The sequence below is a fragment of the Pempheris klunzingeri genome, chromosome 17 (genome assembly GCF_042242105.1).
Source record: "Pempheris klunzingeri isolate RE-2024b chromosome 17, fPemKlu1.hap1, whole genome shotgun sequence".
In the NCBI taxonomy this organism is placed as follows: Eukaryota; Metazoa; Chordata; class Actinopteri; order Acropomatiformes; family Pempheridae; genus Pempheris; species Pempheris klunzingeri.
In genome coordinates, this window is record NC_092028.1 from 16,791,125 (window position 1) to 16,808,133 (window position 17,009).

A 17,009-nucleotide genomic window follows, 5' to 3' on the forward strand; every position below is an offset into this window, starting at 1 on the left:
GGCTACAAATTAAGAAGTACTTTTACTTTACCTTCTCAGATTCTTTCATTAGATGGAGCTTTAGATTCCTAAAGGGGTGAAAATATCCATAGTTAGAAAAATAAGCACATTTCCCTTTGGTGGTTCTGAGCCCAAGGTTAGAAACAACTGCATTCAGGATGTCAATAATGTGTTCTTCCTGGTGGCAACACGTAATGGACTTGATATAATCACTACCAATATATGAAAATAAAGCCGATGCTTGTGTAGCCCTGAAGGTTCAAGTTTATGTGCTTTGGGAACTGGTGGAAGAAATACTCAGATCCTTTAATAAAGTAAAAGTACCACAACCACAGTGTAAAAATACTGTTTTTAAAAATGTACTGGCCCTGCAACTGACAAGAAATTGCATTATTAATGGATACAGAGATATTATGATACCATTTTTTCCTTCCCAATGCCAATTCTGATACCTGAATGTAAGTATAGATAGATAGATAGATAGATAGATAGATAGATAGATAGATAGATAGATAGATAGAAAGATAGATAGATAGATTTAGATTTATTTATTTTACTAACTATGGTGACTCATTTATATACTTGCATTGACATTTATTTACAAATGTATTGCCATGCATTTATCTAAGGACTTTTTCATAGCCATCTTTTATGTATTATTGTTACTTAATTGTTATTTAATTATTTATTTTTGTGTCAATTATTTAATATTGACTTAATCTGCATTCCACCCAACATCACACCATGAGAAAATAAAATTACTTCCAAATGTTTGCAAACTGAAGCTGCTAATTCTGGTTTATCATATGGGAGATATTGCAAAAATCTTACCTTATTTATTATATTTATTAGTTTCCCAGGTTTCTGGTTTCTTGCTTGATGCTCTCTGCAGTATAAACTCTCCTCTCTCGCCCCCTGGTGGCTCCATCACGTCATCACATCCTGCACGGCCGCTAAACAGCCAGGGGGTGAGTGAGCAGCCTCGGATCTGCTCATCACCTCTTATTTTGGATCGATAGGCCCGATCTGAGCAGGAGGCCGTGTTGTGTGTTCCGGGACCAGGCCGGACCGGGACCCTGATCCAGTGCGGAGGTGGGTACCGAGCATCCCTGTGGTGGTTGTTGTTGTTGTTGCTGAGCAGACCCGCCCTGCACACAGTGACGGATTAGTGTGTTTTAAACGTGTTTGCTCGGTTGATGTCGCAGCAGCAGCTCGCAGAAAAGCAGCATCGTGGTTGTTGGTGCAGCACAGAGGACAAGTTGGAGCTAAACAAGCTAAACTGGCTCTTCTTCTGGTTTGTAACCTCACATGAGCTAACTGATGCTATCAGGGCTGGGACATGCTAACATCAGCATCACATGAACACACTGAAGAGCTCAGCTCACCCTCAGAGCTGAACATGACACTTTAAGATGATAGAAATACAGTAATGTGGCTGCAGGTTGATAGTGAGCTGCTGCACAATAACTGCACCATCACTGATGACAGTGAGGCCATTCAGCCCTCATCAGTCCTCAAACAAAGGACAACAACAAGAGCTTGTTTAGTCACATTTACATCAGGGACAGATTACAATTGACTTTACTACAATAAGAGAATTTAGGTTTGTCCATGGATGTTGTATATAGTGATCTTTTCACATCCTGTTTATATTGTTCCTATGTTAATACCTCCTCTTGGTTAAATTGTTTATTTAACCTGTGTATCCTGCTTGACTACCCGTTTATTTATTGTTTTTCTGATGCTGTGCTTTTGTGGGACTAATAAAGGAATATCTAATCTTATTGTCACACTATTATTTGTTACAACGTGCTAAGTCATATGATCAAACTGATCTTTATTGTCGAATTTGTATCGTCATGTTACATAGACACACAGGAAAACAGCATATTAAGAAGACAAAACAAATAAATCAGCTTTATAAATAAAACCATATTTATTTTGGTGATTTAGAAACTGCTAAGTAATGCAAACGTCAAAACGTGGCTGCATTTTAAAAGAAATAACTTGTACAGACTAAGGAAGTGTAAGCAGAGGGTCGTTATTTAACTTAAACATGCAAAACCGACCTTTAAGGAATTCTTAATTTACATTAACTATAAGATTTCTTCAGTTAATTGACTGAATTCTTAGTATTATTGTCTTTGCTGATGAATGCAGTCATGAGGCAGAATCCCTTCATGTCCTCCGCTCATCAACGACCGCAGCATATTAGAGCACATACCATTAAGGCCTCACTGCTGCGGTCTGGGTTCGAATGCCGCTCATCATCCCTTCACTCTCTGTCACCTGTTTCCTGTCTCTTTACTGTCGCTGTCAAATAAAAGTGTGTGATTTTAAGGAAGGTGAAGAATGAGGCCAGTGATATCTGACAGGTTATTGAGGTGCTTTGAAGTAGCACCGTGGTATTCATTACTGCCTCCTTGCCAATAACCTTGTGGTACCACTTCAAGTGCACTAAAATACCCACTCCAGAGTTTTTTATGTGTTTTTCCTATATTTTAATTCATATATTTAATTCATATCGCAGCCTAATACGGCCTTAAACAATACAGGCTTCTTCCTCCTCGGCCTACATCTCGTTGCCTTTCCAATCATATCTGTAATCCGCTCTTGTTCCGTAGGAGTGCACGTTGATCCCTGCTGCAGCGACAGCTTGACTCAGACCCAAGTCACGCCTCAGTGTCACCATGTGCTCCTCAACCACATCTGCCGCTGTGCTGTGTCTGCTGGCGGGGGCCGTGGCTGCCATTCAGACCCCCCAGACAGGTGAGAGCGCCGGCGTGGAGCCAGATGAGGTGAAGTCTGAGCTCTGGAGAGGAGGTCAAGGTGGCAGCATGCTGAGTTTGACATGTCACAGTCTCACCTTCATCAAATTGGAGCTTCAGCCTCGGAGGATGAGATGCTGCACAATTGGGTTAATTTAGTTTTGATTATTTCTGCCCTATTTCAAGCCAAGATCCCACAGCCTTTCCTGTGATATTAGATGGGAAAGATCAGGATTTTGAAATTTAGCTTGAATGACGACTGTCCTGTATATCTATTCATCAATGGATGTAGGGGAGCAACTAACGATTATTTTGTTAAAAATGTCAAAGTTTGTCAGTTTACAGTAACAAAAAACAGAAAATCATCAAACACTTGTATATGAGAAGCTGGAACTGGAGAATTTGGGGCAGTTTTACTTGGAAAAAACACAATGATAAATACCAATTATGAAATAGTTGCCTAATAGTTTTTTTTGTTGATCTGCAGATGAATTAATCAACTGATCTTATCAGCTTTAAATCTGGAAAAACAATATAAAAAACAGAATTTTCCAATGCTATGAAACAGAAATAAGTAATAAACCCATAGTATTTGTATTTTACAGAAGTCTGTGTAGGATCTTTACTGGCAGGGTGCAGGTGAACACTTTCAAACTGTTCAGTCTGTTGTGGATGAACCAGCTGAGACGTGAACTCTTCCTCCAGTGTTTTTGGACAAGCAGCAGGCGAGCACGGTGATCTCCCGCCAGAAGAGGAACGTGGACGGCAGTAACCCGGCTCCCCCCGGCCTGGAGCAGATTTGCATGGAGAAAGTGTGCACCTACGAGCAGGCCAGAAGCGTCTTCCAGGACTCGTACCGCACGGTGAGCTCCCTCCTCATTTCCCTCTCACCTCAAACCTCCTCAGCGCCTCTTTGCTTCGTCTGTGTCATCTCAGCTTGCACTTATCATGCATATTTTCTCTTGCAGGACATCTTCTGGGCTGTCTACATTGGTAAGTTTTAAAATGATTTCCCGTCACTGCACAGACATTCGTAGCACATTATGTCCTCTCATAGACTCGCTGTTTGTGTTTAGACGGAGACCAGTGTGCAGAGAAACCCTGCAAGAACGGAGCCATGTGTTCGGACAGCGTGGGAGGCTACGACTGCGTCTGCAAGACGGGTTTCACGGGCATCCACTGCGAAACGGGTGAGCAGGAGACGTCGGCATTGTCACTGTTAGTTCACTTTTCACTTGGTGTGAGAGCGCTGCAACCCCCCTCTCCTGTTCCCACGATGCAGACCAGACTCTGTGCACCCTGGAAAAGGACAAGGGCTGCTCCCAGTTCTGTAAACCCGGCTACTTATCCTACGAGTGCTCCTGCGCCAGAGGATGGAAGCTCAAAAGCAACGACAGGAACAAGTGTGAGCCTACAGGTACTTATGTTTCCAGTATTTAAGTATTTAAGTCCAGCCCAGAAATTAAAATGCATTTTGTCCTGTTACAGCATACAGAAAAATCATAAAACAATCAAAAACTATATTATATTATATATATATTTTAGGTTTCTCAGTTTAGGACAGTGGTAACAATTTGTTCATTACTTTAACTATTTTTTAGAGCCACTTTGAATAACAGCTTGTCTGCTAAAGTCTACAAACATGAGCTTGTTGAAGGAGCCTCGCCCCATTTTGTTCCTCTCATGTGTGAGCATACGTTCAGTTTCTCTAAAAGATGATTCATTGATGATGTTTGAAAACCCAGAAAGTCATTAAAAGAACCCTTGCTGTTGTTCTGAATTATTCCCAGAATCCCCAAAAACTATCCACATGGATGAAAACATAGGCCGTCTGTTTCTTATCTGTTTTCCAAGTTACACCTTTGTTAACAAATTAAATCAAAGACACTACTACTTGGAGTGGGAACAGAGTTGCCACTTGGGAGACCTGGAAAACCTGGATATTTTTTCATCCAGATGGTTTGAGGATCAAGTCTTTGAGGATCATTAAAATCCCATCATCCCCAAGTGTTTTTAAAACAAATGTCTCGGTTTTTCAAAGATCACTAGTCGATTAACTTTTAGAGAAACTGAAGGTAACCTCTGTGAACTGAATGTAAGATATACTAATACACGAGAGGCACAAAACCCACACGAGCCACCAAACAGACTTTCACCGGGGGAAAAAGAGGCTCCCTGCTAACATTAGTGTTGAGGAGAGTTTTCAGGGCCGTGATGAGAAGTTGAACACACACACTCAGTGTTGACCATCAGTTTGGCTGAGTTTATTCTTCAGCTGAGGAGCACATGAGACGGTCTGACTGGAGTAGAGAAGGTGCCACACATGTACCCAAAATGTTCATTCATCATTCACACCTCAAAGAGACCAACATGTGAAGCAAACCGGTCTTTGGTCCCCGGGCCCCCTAATGTCAACACCAGATTGAAGCACAGGGACGAAACATCAACAACGCGTACATTAATTATCAGAAATACTCACAGTATGTATGTGCTTGTATAAAGTATGCCCATTCCTGTGCACATGTCTGCAAATCAATGTGTGAGAGTGTGTGGTCTAACTGCTAACAGGCTGTTTTTTTTTTTGCGGCCTATTTGTCCAATTAGCTGATCAGCAAATAAATGTACCTGCAAATGCTACTTCAGTCCGTTGAAATGCCCTTCGGTCTTCAGTAACTTCCATCTGCTAAAAACACAGGGACGTTTCCGTGCTGTTGCAGGTTCAGCACCCATCTCTGTTCCCCCTTTGAGCTCCCATCCAGGTTAACTGAGATAACTGAGATGACTGATGTGTGGTTGGGATTAAGGATGAGGATCAGTTCAGATCTACATAAAGGGAAAAGCATATCGACAGGGTATCAGTCTTTGACTCGTTGTTTGCTTGCCTGCCAGCTACTGCTGATAGACGTTAAGGAGCATTTCTGACACGTTTTTTTGCTTCCTTTTAATAATAATATATTGACAATACATTTAAACATCACATTGACATTGCTTTTGACTGTAAAAAAAGGACAACTAAATGTGATTTCAGTTAAAAAGAGAGGTATAAATAATCCAGCAGGTAATAAAAAATCATAACAGTGTCACATTCTTCTCTCAGTCAGGTTCCCCTGTGGTCACGTGAACAGTCTGAGCCGCTGGAAAGACCGACAGTCCACCATCATTCGCGACAACTTTGAAGGGCTCAGCTGCACCTCCTCAGAGTGCCCCTGGCAGGTAGGAACACACACGCCTACGCTGTGGCACATCACAGGACACAGTAACCCGCGGCCTGACTGCTGCATGTCGCTGACGCTCGTCGTGTTGTTTGCAGGCTCTCCTGAAGAGTTCAGAGTCCACAGGTTACTGCAGCGGAGTCATCCTGAAGGAGAACCTGGTCTTAACGTCAGCTCAGTGTGCCAACAAATACATGAGCTTCCAGGTGGCCGTGGGTAAGTAGATAAAAACACATTAATCGTACCTTTACAAGTAATGCTGCTGCTACTGAATAAAGAAACAACGTAATTTAATTACGTTGAAACAGACCTGCAGAATCAGGAAAACATTTGTGTGATCAAAGAACAGGGAATGTATACAGACAAAAAATAACTCCATCTACAATTAGGGCACATGATAAAAAAATCATCCCCAAACTAAGTGATAAGCACAAAAAAAACTTAATGTCTTTTTAAAAAGGACTGCGGCCAAAAGAGGACATATATAATACATATTTAAACAGTTTTCCAATACAAAATGTATTTTTATAATTTTATTAATACATTTTTTGATTTTTATAAATTTGACTTTATGTCAAATCACTCATATAAATCACGGATATCACTGTATTCAGAGTATATGTCCAAAATATTTCACATTAAGTTTGTGTCCAGATCATCATTCTGAGAAGACTTGAATTTTCTCACTGCTAGTGTACCGCATGCAGCAGATGTTATGGCCCGCTCGTGTGAAACGAGCTGCAATTCACATGTAGGTTTTCACCTTTGATTATTTTGGGTTCACAGGATATGAATTAGTTGCGGTCAACTCATATTTTACTAATATTGTTAAAAGATAACAAAAAACAAACAAAGCCAATTTTAAACTTTCGCCGTGTCTGTCTTTTCTATTTCAGAGCTCTGAAATATTTGGGACTGAGTTGCACTAAAATCCAATATTAGTAGGCATTTTAAAAACATATCTAATTTATTTATATATGTACTTGGCTTGTTTCTTAGATTTAATCAAAGGAAAAACTGCTTTCAAGCACAAATCCAAAGTACAGATTAAGTGTGCTTGTTTATCTAAGTTATCAACAAATGACCACAGTTTATGTTGGAGAGTCAGTAGAGCTGTACAATTATTGATAAATGTGTTGATTATTTTTGGAATCAATTAATTATTTTGTCTAGAAAATAGTGAAAAATGCCAGTTTTAATTTCTTAGAGCCCTTGGGGACACATTCAAATGTCCCATTTTGTTTAAATCAAGATATCCAATATCCAAAGAAACTCAGATTACTTGCTCCTAAGATTATGTTGACTTATGTGCTGAAGCTGCAACCAGCTTCTGGCGAGTAGTTTTCTGTCGATCAACTAATCGTGATCTTTAGAAACGCTGTCACCCTGAATACTTTATCCCACCTGCTCCTCCTCAGGCAAGCGCAGCACCAACTATGAACACGGAGAGCAGACGCTGTACGTAAAACACGTTCACGTCCACCCGCGCTACGTGGAGGAACGCCCTGAAAACGACCTGGCTGTGATTGAGCTCCGCGACCGGATCGTCTTGAAGAAAGAGGTCATTCCCGTCTGTCTGCCAGAGAGAGACTTTGCCGAGAGCGTCCTGATGGCGGGAAATTTCTCGGCCACGATCACCGGCTGGAAAAAGCCAGAAGAGGCGTTACCTGTCCAGGGCCAGCTCACCGTTAACCAACTGGAGTACAAATCCCTGCCGCAGTGTCTGGAGACTCATCCCAGCCTGATGACCAATAAAATGGGCTGTACCACTCCCCGGGCCAAAGCCGACTGCACCATGAGCTCCGGCAGCCCCCTGCTCACCTTGTACAGGGACGTGTTCTTCCTCACTGGGGTGGTAAGCCAGCCGCGAGAAGCCGACTGCAGCAAAGGCTTCATCTTCCAGAAAGTGTCGCGCTACCTTGGCTGGCTGCAGCCGCTCATGAATTCACGTTAGGCGGGATGTGAAAGTTCAGGATAGTGCAGGTGAATAAATACTGAAAACAGGGGATCAGATCTTAATTGTGCACTTCATTCATTATATCTTTGTCTTTTAATGATAACCATCTTAACAACCACATAGACTCAATGTATGTGAATGCTTCTTACTGTCTGAGGACTTCTTTGTTTATCCACAAGGTGGCTCTCTGTTAACATAAACAGAAGCATTGTATTTATCTACCTACCACAGGGTCAGAGGCAGCAAGAAATGCAATGAATTATTCAGCATGTGTTTTGTGACGTGGACATACCTTTTAATAACTAAGTGATATTATTTTTAGCGACTACTGAACTGGTTGACATGCACCTTGTAACCCTCCAGATACTCACTGTTCTATAAATGTAATATAACCTGATACCACACTTGATGTCATGTCATTGTTTTGGGATAAAGTATACGGTACTATAATTCTGGGCGATGTTCAGGAAGAACTGTTCTCTGAAGATCTGCACATAAGATATTTTAAGGAAAGACCTATTTTATACTTACGGTTTAACATTTGATGACAAGTCCCTTGTGGGTCAGTCTTCAGACAAAAACAGGGAAGTTAGCAGACAATAAAAATAATGTGCGACAAATGAACAGCAGAACATTTTTAAAGCATAAAACTAGCCTCTACATCCCACTCACAAGCTTCATCTTTATGAAAGTAACAAGAAATAAATGAGAGAACAAGTGTCACGTTAAGTAAATTACTATAAATAATGGTGAGAAATTAAACCTCCAAAGGTTGGAGACAGCAGGTCTTCAGTCCTGCTGCAGCACTTTGGCACTGTGATGCTTTGAACGGATACCAATGTCAGTATGCTAACATGCTCACAATGATAAAGCTTATATTTACCATTAATGTTTATCACGTTCACCATCTTAGTTTAGTGTGTTAGCATGCTAACAAATGCTAATTAGCACAAAAGACAAAGTGCAGCTGAGGCTGATGGGAATGCTCGTCAGTTTTGCAGGTATTTCATGATACAAATTATTGGACAAGTGAAAGTTTTCAAGGGATGATGGAGCCAGATGTGATTACAATTCATTCTGATGGGGTCCATCAATTGGTGTGTACCAATTTTCATGGTGCTCCATCCAATAATTGTGTGGCACTACAGGAAAGGGTCAGGGGGTCGCCAGATTCAGAGGGATTCATCCTCTGGGGAACATAAATGTTGATACAAAACTTCCTATAGTTGTGGAGATATTTCAGTCTGTCAGTCCAGGGTGTACCCCATCTCTCACCCACTGTCAGCTGGGATTGGCTCCAGCCCCCCCACCCCCCCACCCCCCCCCCCACCCTACCTGGAGGATAGATAAACAGTATAGATGATGGATGGATATTTCAGTGTGGACCAAAGTTGGGCCGTCTAATCAATAGACCAACTTTGCCATCTTCAGGGCCGCTGTGCTGCTCGCATGCAGATGAGAACAAAAACTGTAATGAAACATAAGGTTAAATGTAAAAAAAAAAAAAACAAGAGCAAGTATATTTGAAACAAGTCTGAAAACTGTTTCTTTAGCCATCATATAAAACATGCAAACTTTGAGGAGGAAAACACCAAATTAGTTTGATGCAACCGTAGTATGAAATGATCCAAACCCAGCTCTCACAATCCATCTCAACTACTTTTATTCCCCTTTTGTCCCAGACGATATTAGCCTGCCCTCGTTGTTGCATACCCCTGTGTTGTCTGGCAACATTTTCCCACAGACACTCGCCCTCTGCAGTCTTCTCACAGCCTCCCTGGTGAACGAGGCCAGGACCATGTCATGCAAGGAGAGAAAAGGAGAGGCAGAAGAATGGAGCAAGAGCGAGTGTAAGAGAGACGCCACATAACAAAAAAAACCTGGCCTGCCACTTTTGATCGGGCGCTTGAAAAGGACATCTCTGAAAGCTGGGGCCCACGTTGGCTGTTGCCATGGTACTCACCTAGGAGATGGTTCCTTGCTATGAAAAATGGCTCTGCTCCTTTACTGGGCCATCCAGTGGAGATTAATTTGAGTGGAGCTCCTTCCTTCCTGAGCCTGGTCCTGCTCTCTGGTCCTGCCAGCTCCATTTATATGCTCAAGCTTACACACACACACAAAAAACACACGGAGCGACGTAGCAGCTAAACTTAAACTCCTGCTCTGAGCTGCTGAATTCAGGCTGTTCGATGTGTCACTTAAATATCAAACTGCTGCTGTGTCTGTTTGATTTTATTCCCTGAATCAAACCCAAAATCTGAACAATCGGGGAGACGAGGACGTGACGTGAATGCAGAGAGGGGACCAGGGGCAGAGTGAGAGATGTTTGACAGACTTAGAACGCGAAGAGATGAGATGAAAAGATGGAAAGTGGCTCATAGATGAAGAGCAGGGACAGACCAATAGACCAAAGGATTTGCGATGTCGACACAGACAAAGAAGTCAGTCATTCTGTGGACGGATTGATGGACCTACAGTATATTAGACATGAATGAAAAGGCCTTGCAGAGAAACATTAGCGAGGCCATTACTGACAGAGAAGTGAAAGCGCTCAGTGCCAGAGCTTTTACTCTACACAAATTAAATGTTAATAGCGCTGGACAAGATTGCTGCAAAGTAGTTGAATTTTACTACAATATGTCAGGCATGTGGGTACATCTGGCCAGTGTCCTACTAAATCAATAATCCTTTACTCTCTCCAAACCCCCCAAAAAATAGTTGCATGCTGTGATGGCAAATCCTCCCTGCCCTGTGTGATGAGCGAGTGTGCATGCTTGTAGAAATGCATGACACATGTGTGCTTATTTGTGAGTCTAGGGGGGAGAAGGTGGGGGGCGACATCAGATAACAGATTCGGGGATTATCTGTCTGTGTGGTGTCTGATTCCACGCAGGGGGTTGGCAGTGTGTCTGAGCGTCAAAGTCAGATCGACTGAGTTAAAGTCTCGTGCCATGTACGAAATGAGCGCTGTGCTATCTGTGCAGGCGTGCCTATGATCTTGTCCAATAATCCTCCTTTGTAAAAATCCATGTCCCCAATCTTTTCTCCCTTCCGCACTCCCCCCAGATTTGGGGGCTCTGCAGTCAGTTTTGGGTGGCAAAGCTCGTCCCTTCCACCCCACCCCGTCTCTAACTGTGCCCCATGCCAGACAGAGCAGCTTCCACTTGGTTGGGTAATTGTGCAGGAGGGTGGAGGTAACGCAGGACCTCAAGACGTTCAGGCCTGAACTGGGATGAAGTGGCTGAAGGAAAAAGAGAGAGACAGGCTGTGGACTTGAATATAACTCAGCTGTAGTCTCATTTCCCCCTCCGATATTAGTTTTTAAACCAGACTAAGAGTCTAGAGCTCTTGTGTGAGGCACTGCTCATGCTAAACACTAACATCGGTGTTAATATGCTCACATTGACAATGTTATGCTGACGTTTAGTGGCCATAATGTTTATCACATTCACCATTATAGTTTAGCGTGCTAGAATGCCAACCACTTATATCTGAAATATTGGAAATATCTGTGGACTAGTTTCTCCCCTTTGGTGAAAAGTACTCCAAACAAGTGTTAACATGGCTGCCAAGACATTGGAAATTACACTGAAATAAAATCCAACTCAGCACTAATTGGATAAATTCAGCTAATCTACAATGAGCTTTAAGCTATCTGGCTTAATTTAAGTGAACCACTACAAACGTTTTACCAACATTTATCTGAATAAACTGGAACCAGAGACGGCTCTACTGCTCTACAACCTCAATTCAACATGGTTACAGCAAAACAATGCAGACCATAATAAAAGAGGGATGGATTAAATTATATAATTAGTACACAAGTTAAGCCAACAATAAATAAATAAAAGATGAGGCTCAAAGATACTATCCAGAGTGAGTACAGAGTGGTACGAAAGGAGGATGAACAGTCACACAATATGCAGGTAAATTTATAAATCACCACTAAACAAAACACACAAAACAATTTGAACCAGATCCAAATGTACGTGTTCACAGGAAGCTAAGCTGATCCAAACCACGCAGTGGAGCACACATGGAGGGTTTCTACTCCAATACTCATTTCCCCCACCAGCACAGCAAAAAGCCCCAGAAACAAATAGTTGTGAAAGGAAATAACATACCTGCATACAGTTCCCTCTCCAGACATGCACATGACTGGAATCTATATTGATATAAAGCCACGTTAGTATTGTTCATTAAAAGGGACTAAAATCATAGTTAAAAACATTTATTTTCTGTTTGAGCATGAAGCATTCGGCAAGTAATGATTTCTAGCCATCATTTAACAAATCTTTAACTTAGTACTATGAACTAAATATAAATAAATATTTCAATATTAAAATCATGATTTTTAAGCATATTTCTGCTAAAAAAGGGAGCGTACTAAATCAAACACCAAACAAAGGCCGGCCTCAGCTGCTCTCTCAGGTGTGTCTCAGACCAGGATGAGAGGCCCAGCTGAGCTCCACACCCCCTTTTATAGACTCTGCCCCCTGGTATTGAGTCCTAGACATGACATGAATGCAGCATAGATAAAAAAAATAAATAGTGATAGTAAATAAAAGTCTCTCTTCACGTTTTATTTCGTGTTGCACCTTCATCTTTTCTGCATTGCTGGACATTTCTGCTCTGCTGATAAAAAGAGCATCGTTTATCCACCTCGCTCCTTGAGACGGGCTTTAAAAACAATATGTTGCTTTAAGCGTGGGGACATGGTGACTGGATGATCGAGGAGGAAGGTAAATCCTGGAGCTGCCTTTATTCCACTGACCTCACCCTGACCTTCCACGGGTTAAATCCTGTTTAGAGCCATTGAGGAACCGGAGGAGCGGACAGAAAGGTCTCCGAGGCTCACTGAGTGAAAACAAGTGCGCGGCGGTCCATGTGGTGGTCTTTGAGGTGGTCAGATAAGACCTCTGTGTTTGTGCCAGAAATGTATATACGAGTGCTTCTGTGAATGCGTCCTCTCCTCCAGATACAGAACATGCAAATCTACATATAGGTTGTTTTGAAATGACCCGACAAGGTCACACTCAGATGACCTTTAATATCTACCCTCCTCCTGCAGGGCTGTAGTACTTGGAAAGGTCATGACCTCTGCGGGCTCTGTTGCATCCTGAATGGGTAAGAACCGCCGGAGGGTTTAAGTCACAGCAGTAAACAGATGAGGTCAGGATTACCCTAACATACAACCTTCATTATTTCAGTGACCAAGTCAGCACATTCCACTGGCCAATTAAAGAAACAAAAACAGCAAGCTATTTTTAGTTATGTGCACTATCCCTGTTAAACAAGTCAACATTTAACAGGTTAAAAACTATTTAAAAACACTGGTCATAGTAAATGGTTTGTATTTGTACAGCGCCTTTCTAGTCATTTTTGACTACTCAAAGCTTCTTTACGTTACATCCTCATTCACCCATTCACACATCATTCATACAGGAGGAGACTTTTCTTTCACACACATTCACACACTGAAGCTGCTTCAGGAGCAAGTTGGGGTTCAGTGTCTTCCCCAAGGACACTTCGACATGCTGACTCAGAGGAGCCAGAGTGTAGTGTAGTATAGTATAGTATAGTATAGTATAGTATAGTATAGTATAGTATAGTATAGTATAGTGTAGTGTAGTGTAGTGTAGTATAGTATAGTATAGTATAGTATAGTATAGTATAGTATAGTGTAGTATAGTATATTGCTTCCATAAAGTAAGTAGACTCGCAAGAGACATATGAAAAATTGGTCCAAATCAACATTTTTAGAAAAAGAAGTATTCATTATACAGCTGTTTACACAGGGTGTGGGTAGTTCTGATCCTTTAAAAATCGGTGGAGTGCCCCTTTAAACTGTGGGTTTGTGTATTTATATGGGCTGATACACTACAGCAGCTGTTCAGGTGCACCCAGCATATTACAGTAAAGGTCCCCTTTAGTGTCTGTTTTTGTGTATTTAGTAATGAATATTTTAGTATTTTTTATATTCATGTACAAAAGCAGCTCCACTATAACACTTTAAGTTCCTGCGAGATGAATTGCAGTCAGTTTAAAACGGGACGTGTCTGGAAACAAAGTGCGCCTTAAAATTAGACTCCCTTCCTGCTAATTTTGGACACCTGCATCCTGTCATAGTTACAACACATCCTGTGAGGTCAGAGGCTCTCATCCTGATGCTCGTCACTGGAAACAGATGCGGCGTGCGGCCTGTGTGTCGGCCTCCCTGCTGTCGCTGCTGCGGTTCACCGTGTGGAGCCGAGCGGGGTCTTAACAAGGTGAGACAACCGGGCAGGACAGCAAGGGGGCAGGTAATGAGGTGAGGGATGAGAGAGGAGAAACGAACAGAGGCGCAAACCATGTGAGGGTTGAGAATTTTGGAAAAAAATTGAGATCAACACGGAAGGAAAGAGACAGAGATAAAGATAAAGCACAACATATTTAGGCACAAGCCAAAGGGAAACATGACAGACAGCTGTGACGCTGTTGTTCCTGCAGACACATGACACCTTCAGTCATGAGCTCTCCTCATTAAAGGAGAATAAGTCACCAGGCAGAGCCAAAGTTAGTCTACTGGCTGTCTTTACTGCTATATTAGTCAGCCTCTGAGCCTCACACATGATCATAGTGATACAGAGTTACCTTGTCACCAGCTATAAATACAGAGCAAGAACTCTCCACTGGCTGCTTTTATCTGTTGACGGCACCTTAGATACAAATGCAAACGTACAACATCGCTGCTCCTCCACAAAGCTTCATGAATGTGGTGAATATTTACAAAAATGGGAATTCAGCAACCAAAAAACATGTTTCATCTCGCAGGCTTTGTCGGGGTTATTAGAGGAGCTTAATTTATTCAAGAAGTCTCACAGAGACTTTAAGAGAGATTAACGAATTACATATAAACAGCATCATGACAGGACAATTCATTACAACAGTATACAAATATTATTCAAAATATTAGCAAGTAAAGCTGTGACAAAAAGTCTGTAATGATTTCTTTTGTCGTTCTTTCCAGTAGTGCATGATACCAAGAAACCAGTCTTACCAGTTCGGAGTTGGTGCAGAATCTAGTATCACAGTGGTTGTCAGCTTTGAACTCAAGTGACGATAAAGTCTTGGTCAAAATGTATCTATGATAAGAAAAAAAAGTATATTTGCACATTTTAATACGAACAGAATGAACTGTTTTAAAAACCTGTCACAGAAATGTGTGGCACAAGCTAAACCTAAGTATACAGAGCAACACACACAGTAAAGTACTTTAACAAATCACTTTATTTAACAGATAAATCTTTATCATTGAAATTTTTTTACTTTTCTATTTGAGTTTACTTGTTTTACTAAATGTATCTTATTTCTATTGTCACTTACTTTAATTTTTACAGTTTATTAACAAACTTCTGTCTTATCTTACTGTTATACATTTTCTTTGTTGCCTTCGTGGTGAGACCCAGACGAGAGGATACCGCTCTGACATCTGTACAGTAAAAAGCCACGGCAGCAGCAACCAGTTGGCTTAGTTTAGCATGAAGACTGGAAACAGCTGGCTGACCTGAAGTTAAAATCAAATGAAAGGTCAAAAAAATCAGCTTACAAGCAACTTTAATGCTCAATAATTAATCTTATAGCTCCTTTGTTTCATTTTACAGAATCCTATAGAGGTTTGAGCACCACATTATTTCTTGTCCATGACCAGCAACTCTCTGCTGGTTTCCTGCAAAACGTCATGGTGACTTTGGTTATGGCGCCATGACGTGATAATTAGTGAGGTTTCGAGGTGCTGGTTTGCAGATTTTATTACCTTTGCACAGAGCCAGGCTAGCTGTTTCCCCCTGACTCCAGTCTTTGTGCTAAGCTAAGCTAACTAGCTTCTGGCTCCAGCCGCACATGTACACACACAAGAGTCGTATCAATCTGCTCATCTAATCTCTGCAAGAAAACAATACGTAAAAACCCCCAAGTCTTGAAATCTAACTTGAAGTCTGTAAGCCTGGTGAGATGCTCTTCCAAATCCATTCAATGTGATTAGTAATGTGATTGGCTTTTCTGTAAACAATCCCTCGCTGCTGATAACACCAATGATGAGACTGAGGATGGTATTGATGATGTACTGCTTGAGCCTGTCAGCTGATTAAACCCGAGGACCATTAATCTCCTCAAGTCGTCCTGTGTGGAGCAATGACCCCTCCTCCACCCTCCTCCACCCCCCACCCCCTCTTCCCATGCTGTCACTCTCCCAGCCTGCACCTGTCAGATTAGTCTCACATCCTCAGCTGCCACTCCATATGATACGCCTCCTTGCTGCCCAGGGCCCGCATGTCATCTCACTTTGCATGTATTTATGCTTTTAAGTGTGTGAAAGGGGGCCGTGGGGGGAGGTGGGGCGGTGCGGGGGAGGCAATGAGAGGGCAATCCCATGCAAAATGAGGGTGTGTAAAGTGTGAGTTGGTTCCCAGAGCCTCCCCCGTGCTGCAGCGGGATCTGGCCTGCTACCATTAGCATGCAGATGATGAAATGTAGATTAACACCCTCAAATCAGTGGATTATTTGCAATCCCATAAAACGTGCACGTGGATGGAGTAAAGGGGGGGGGGATTGCTTTTTAGACCACCAGCAGCATTAAGGATACCTGGTCAGAGGTGTCATGGCTGCTTGTCTGACACTGCAGTGGGAACAGTTTTTGAGTGCCAGTGCAAATTGTGTCAACGTTTCCAGAAATCACTTCCACTGGTTCACATCATGCACCAGGATAAAGGCTGGGTGGAGGGCCGGGTGGGGGTGGGGGTACTGGGGGTAGTGGTGTAGTGGTGTGAGGGGGGTTAGAGACCAATGAAAGCCTCCCTGGTAGATGGAGTGGAGCAGCTGAGGCGACAAACATGTGACCAGAGGGAGAAATAATAAGCACCACAGCTCGTAGCTGAGTCAGTTACCTTCAGAAAGCCAGAGCGAGCCCGGAAGAGAGGCTGCAATACTTTCAAAATAAGAGCAGCGCTCAAGTAATAAAATGAAAACACTAAGACTTGCAGAGGATGAGATGCAGAGATTTGTGGGATGACAATAACCAGACAAACAGCAGCC

The 17,009-nt window shown here is 42.2% G+C and overlaps 1 protein-coding gene across 1 annotated transcript; it reads left to right on the forward strand.

The window, feature by feature from the left end:
- The first annotated feature begins 956 nt into the window (after positions 1 to 956).
- On the forward strand, positions 957 to 8,336 carry proza (protein Z, vitamin K-dependent plasma glycoprotein a). The gene is made up of 9 exons (XM_070847157.1): positions 957 to 1,092; positions 2,625 to 2,769; positions 3,474 to 3,631; positions 3,737 to 3,761; positions 3,845 to 3,958; positions 4,051 to 4,185; positions 5,866 to 5,981; positions 6,079 to 6,196; positions 7,399 to 8,336. Exons 2-9 carry the CDS (start codon positions 2,691 to 2,693, stop codon positions 7,932 to 7,934), a joined length of 1,281 nt encoding a protein of 426 aa, XP_070703258.1. The 5' UTR covers positions 957 to 1,092; positions 2,625 to 2,690; the 3' UTR covers positions 7,935 to 8,336.
- Positions 8,337 to 17,009: the final 8,673 nt, after the last annotated feature.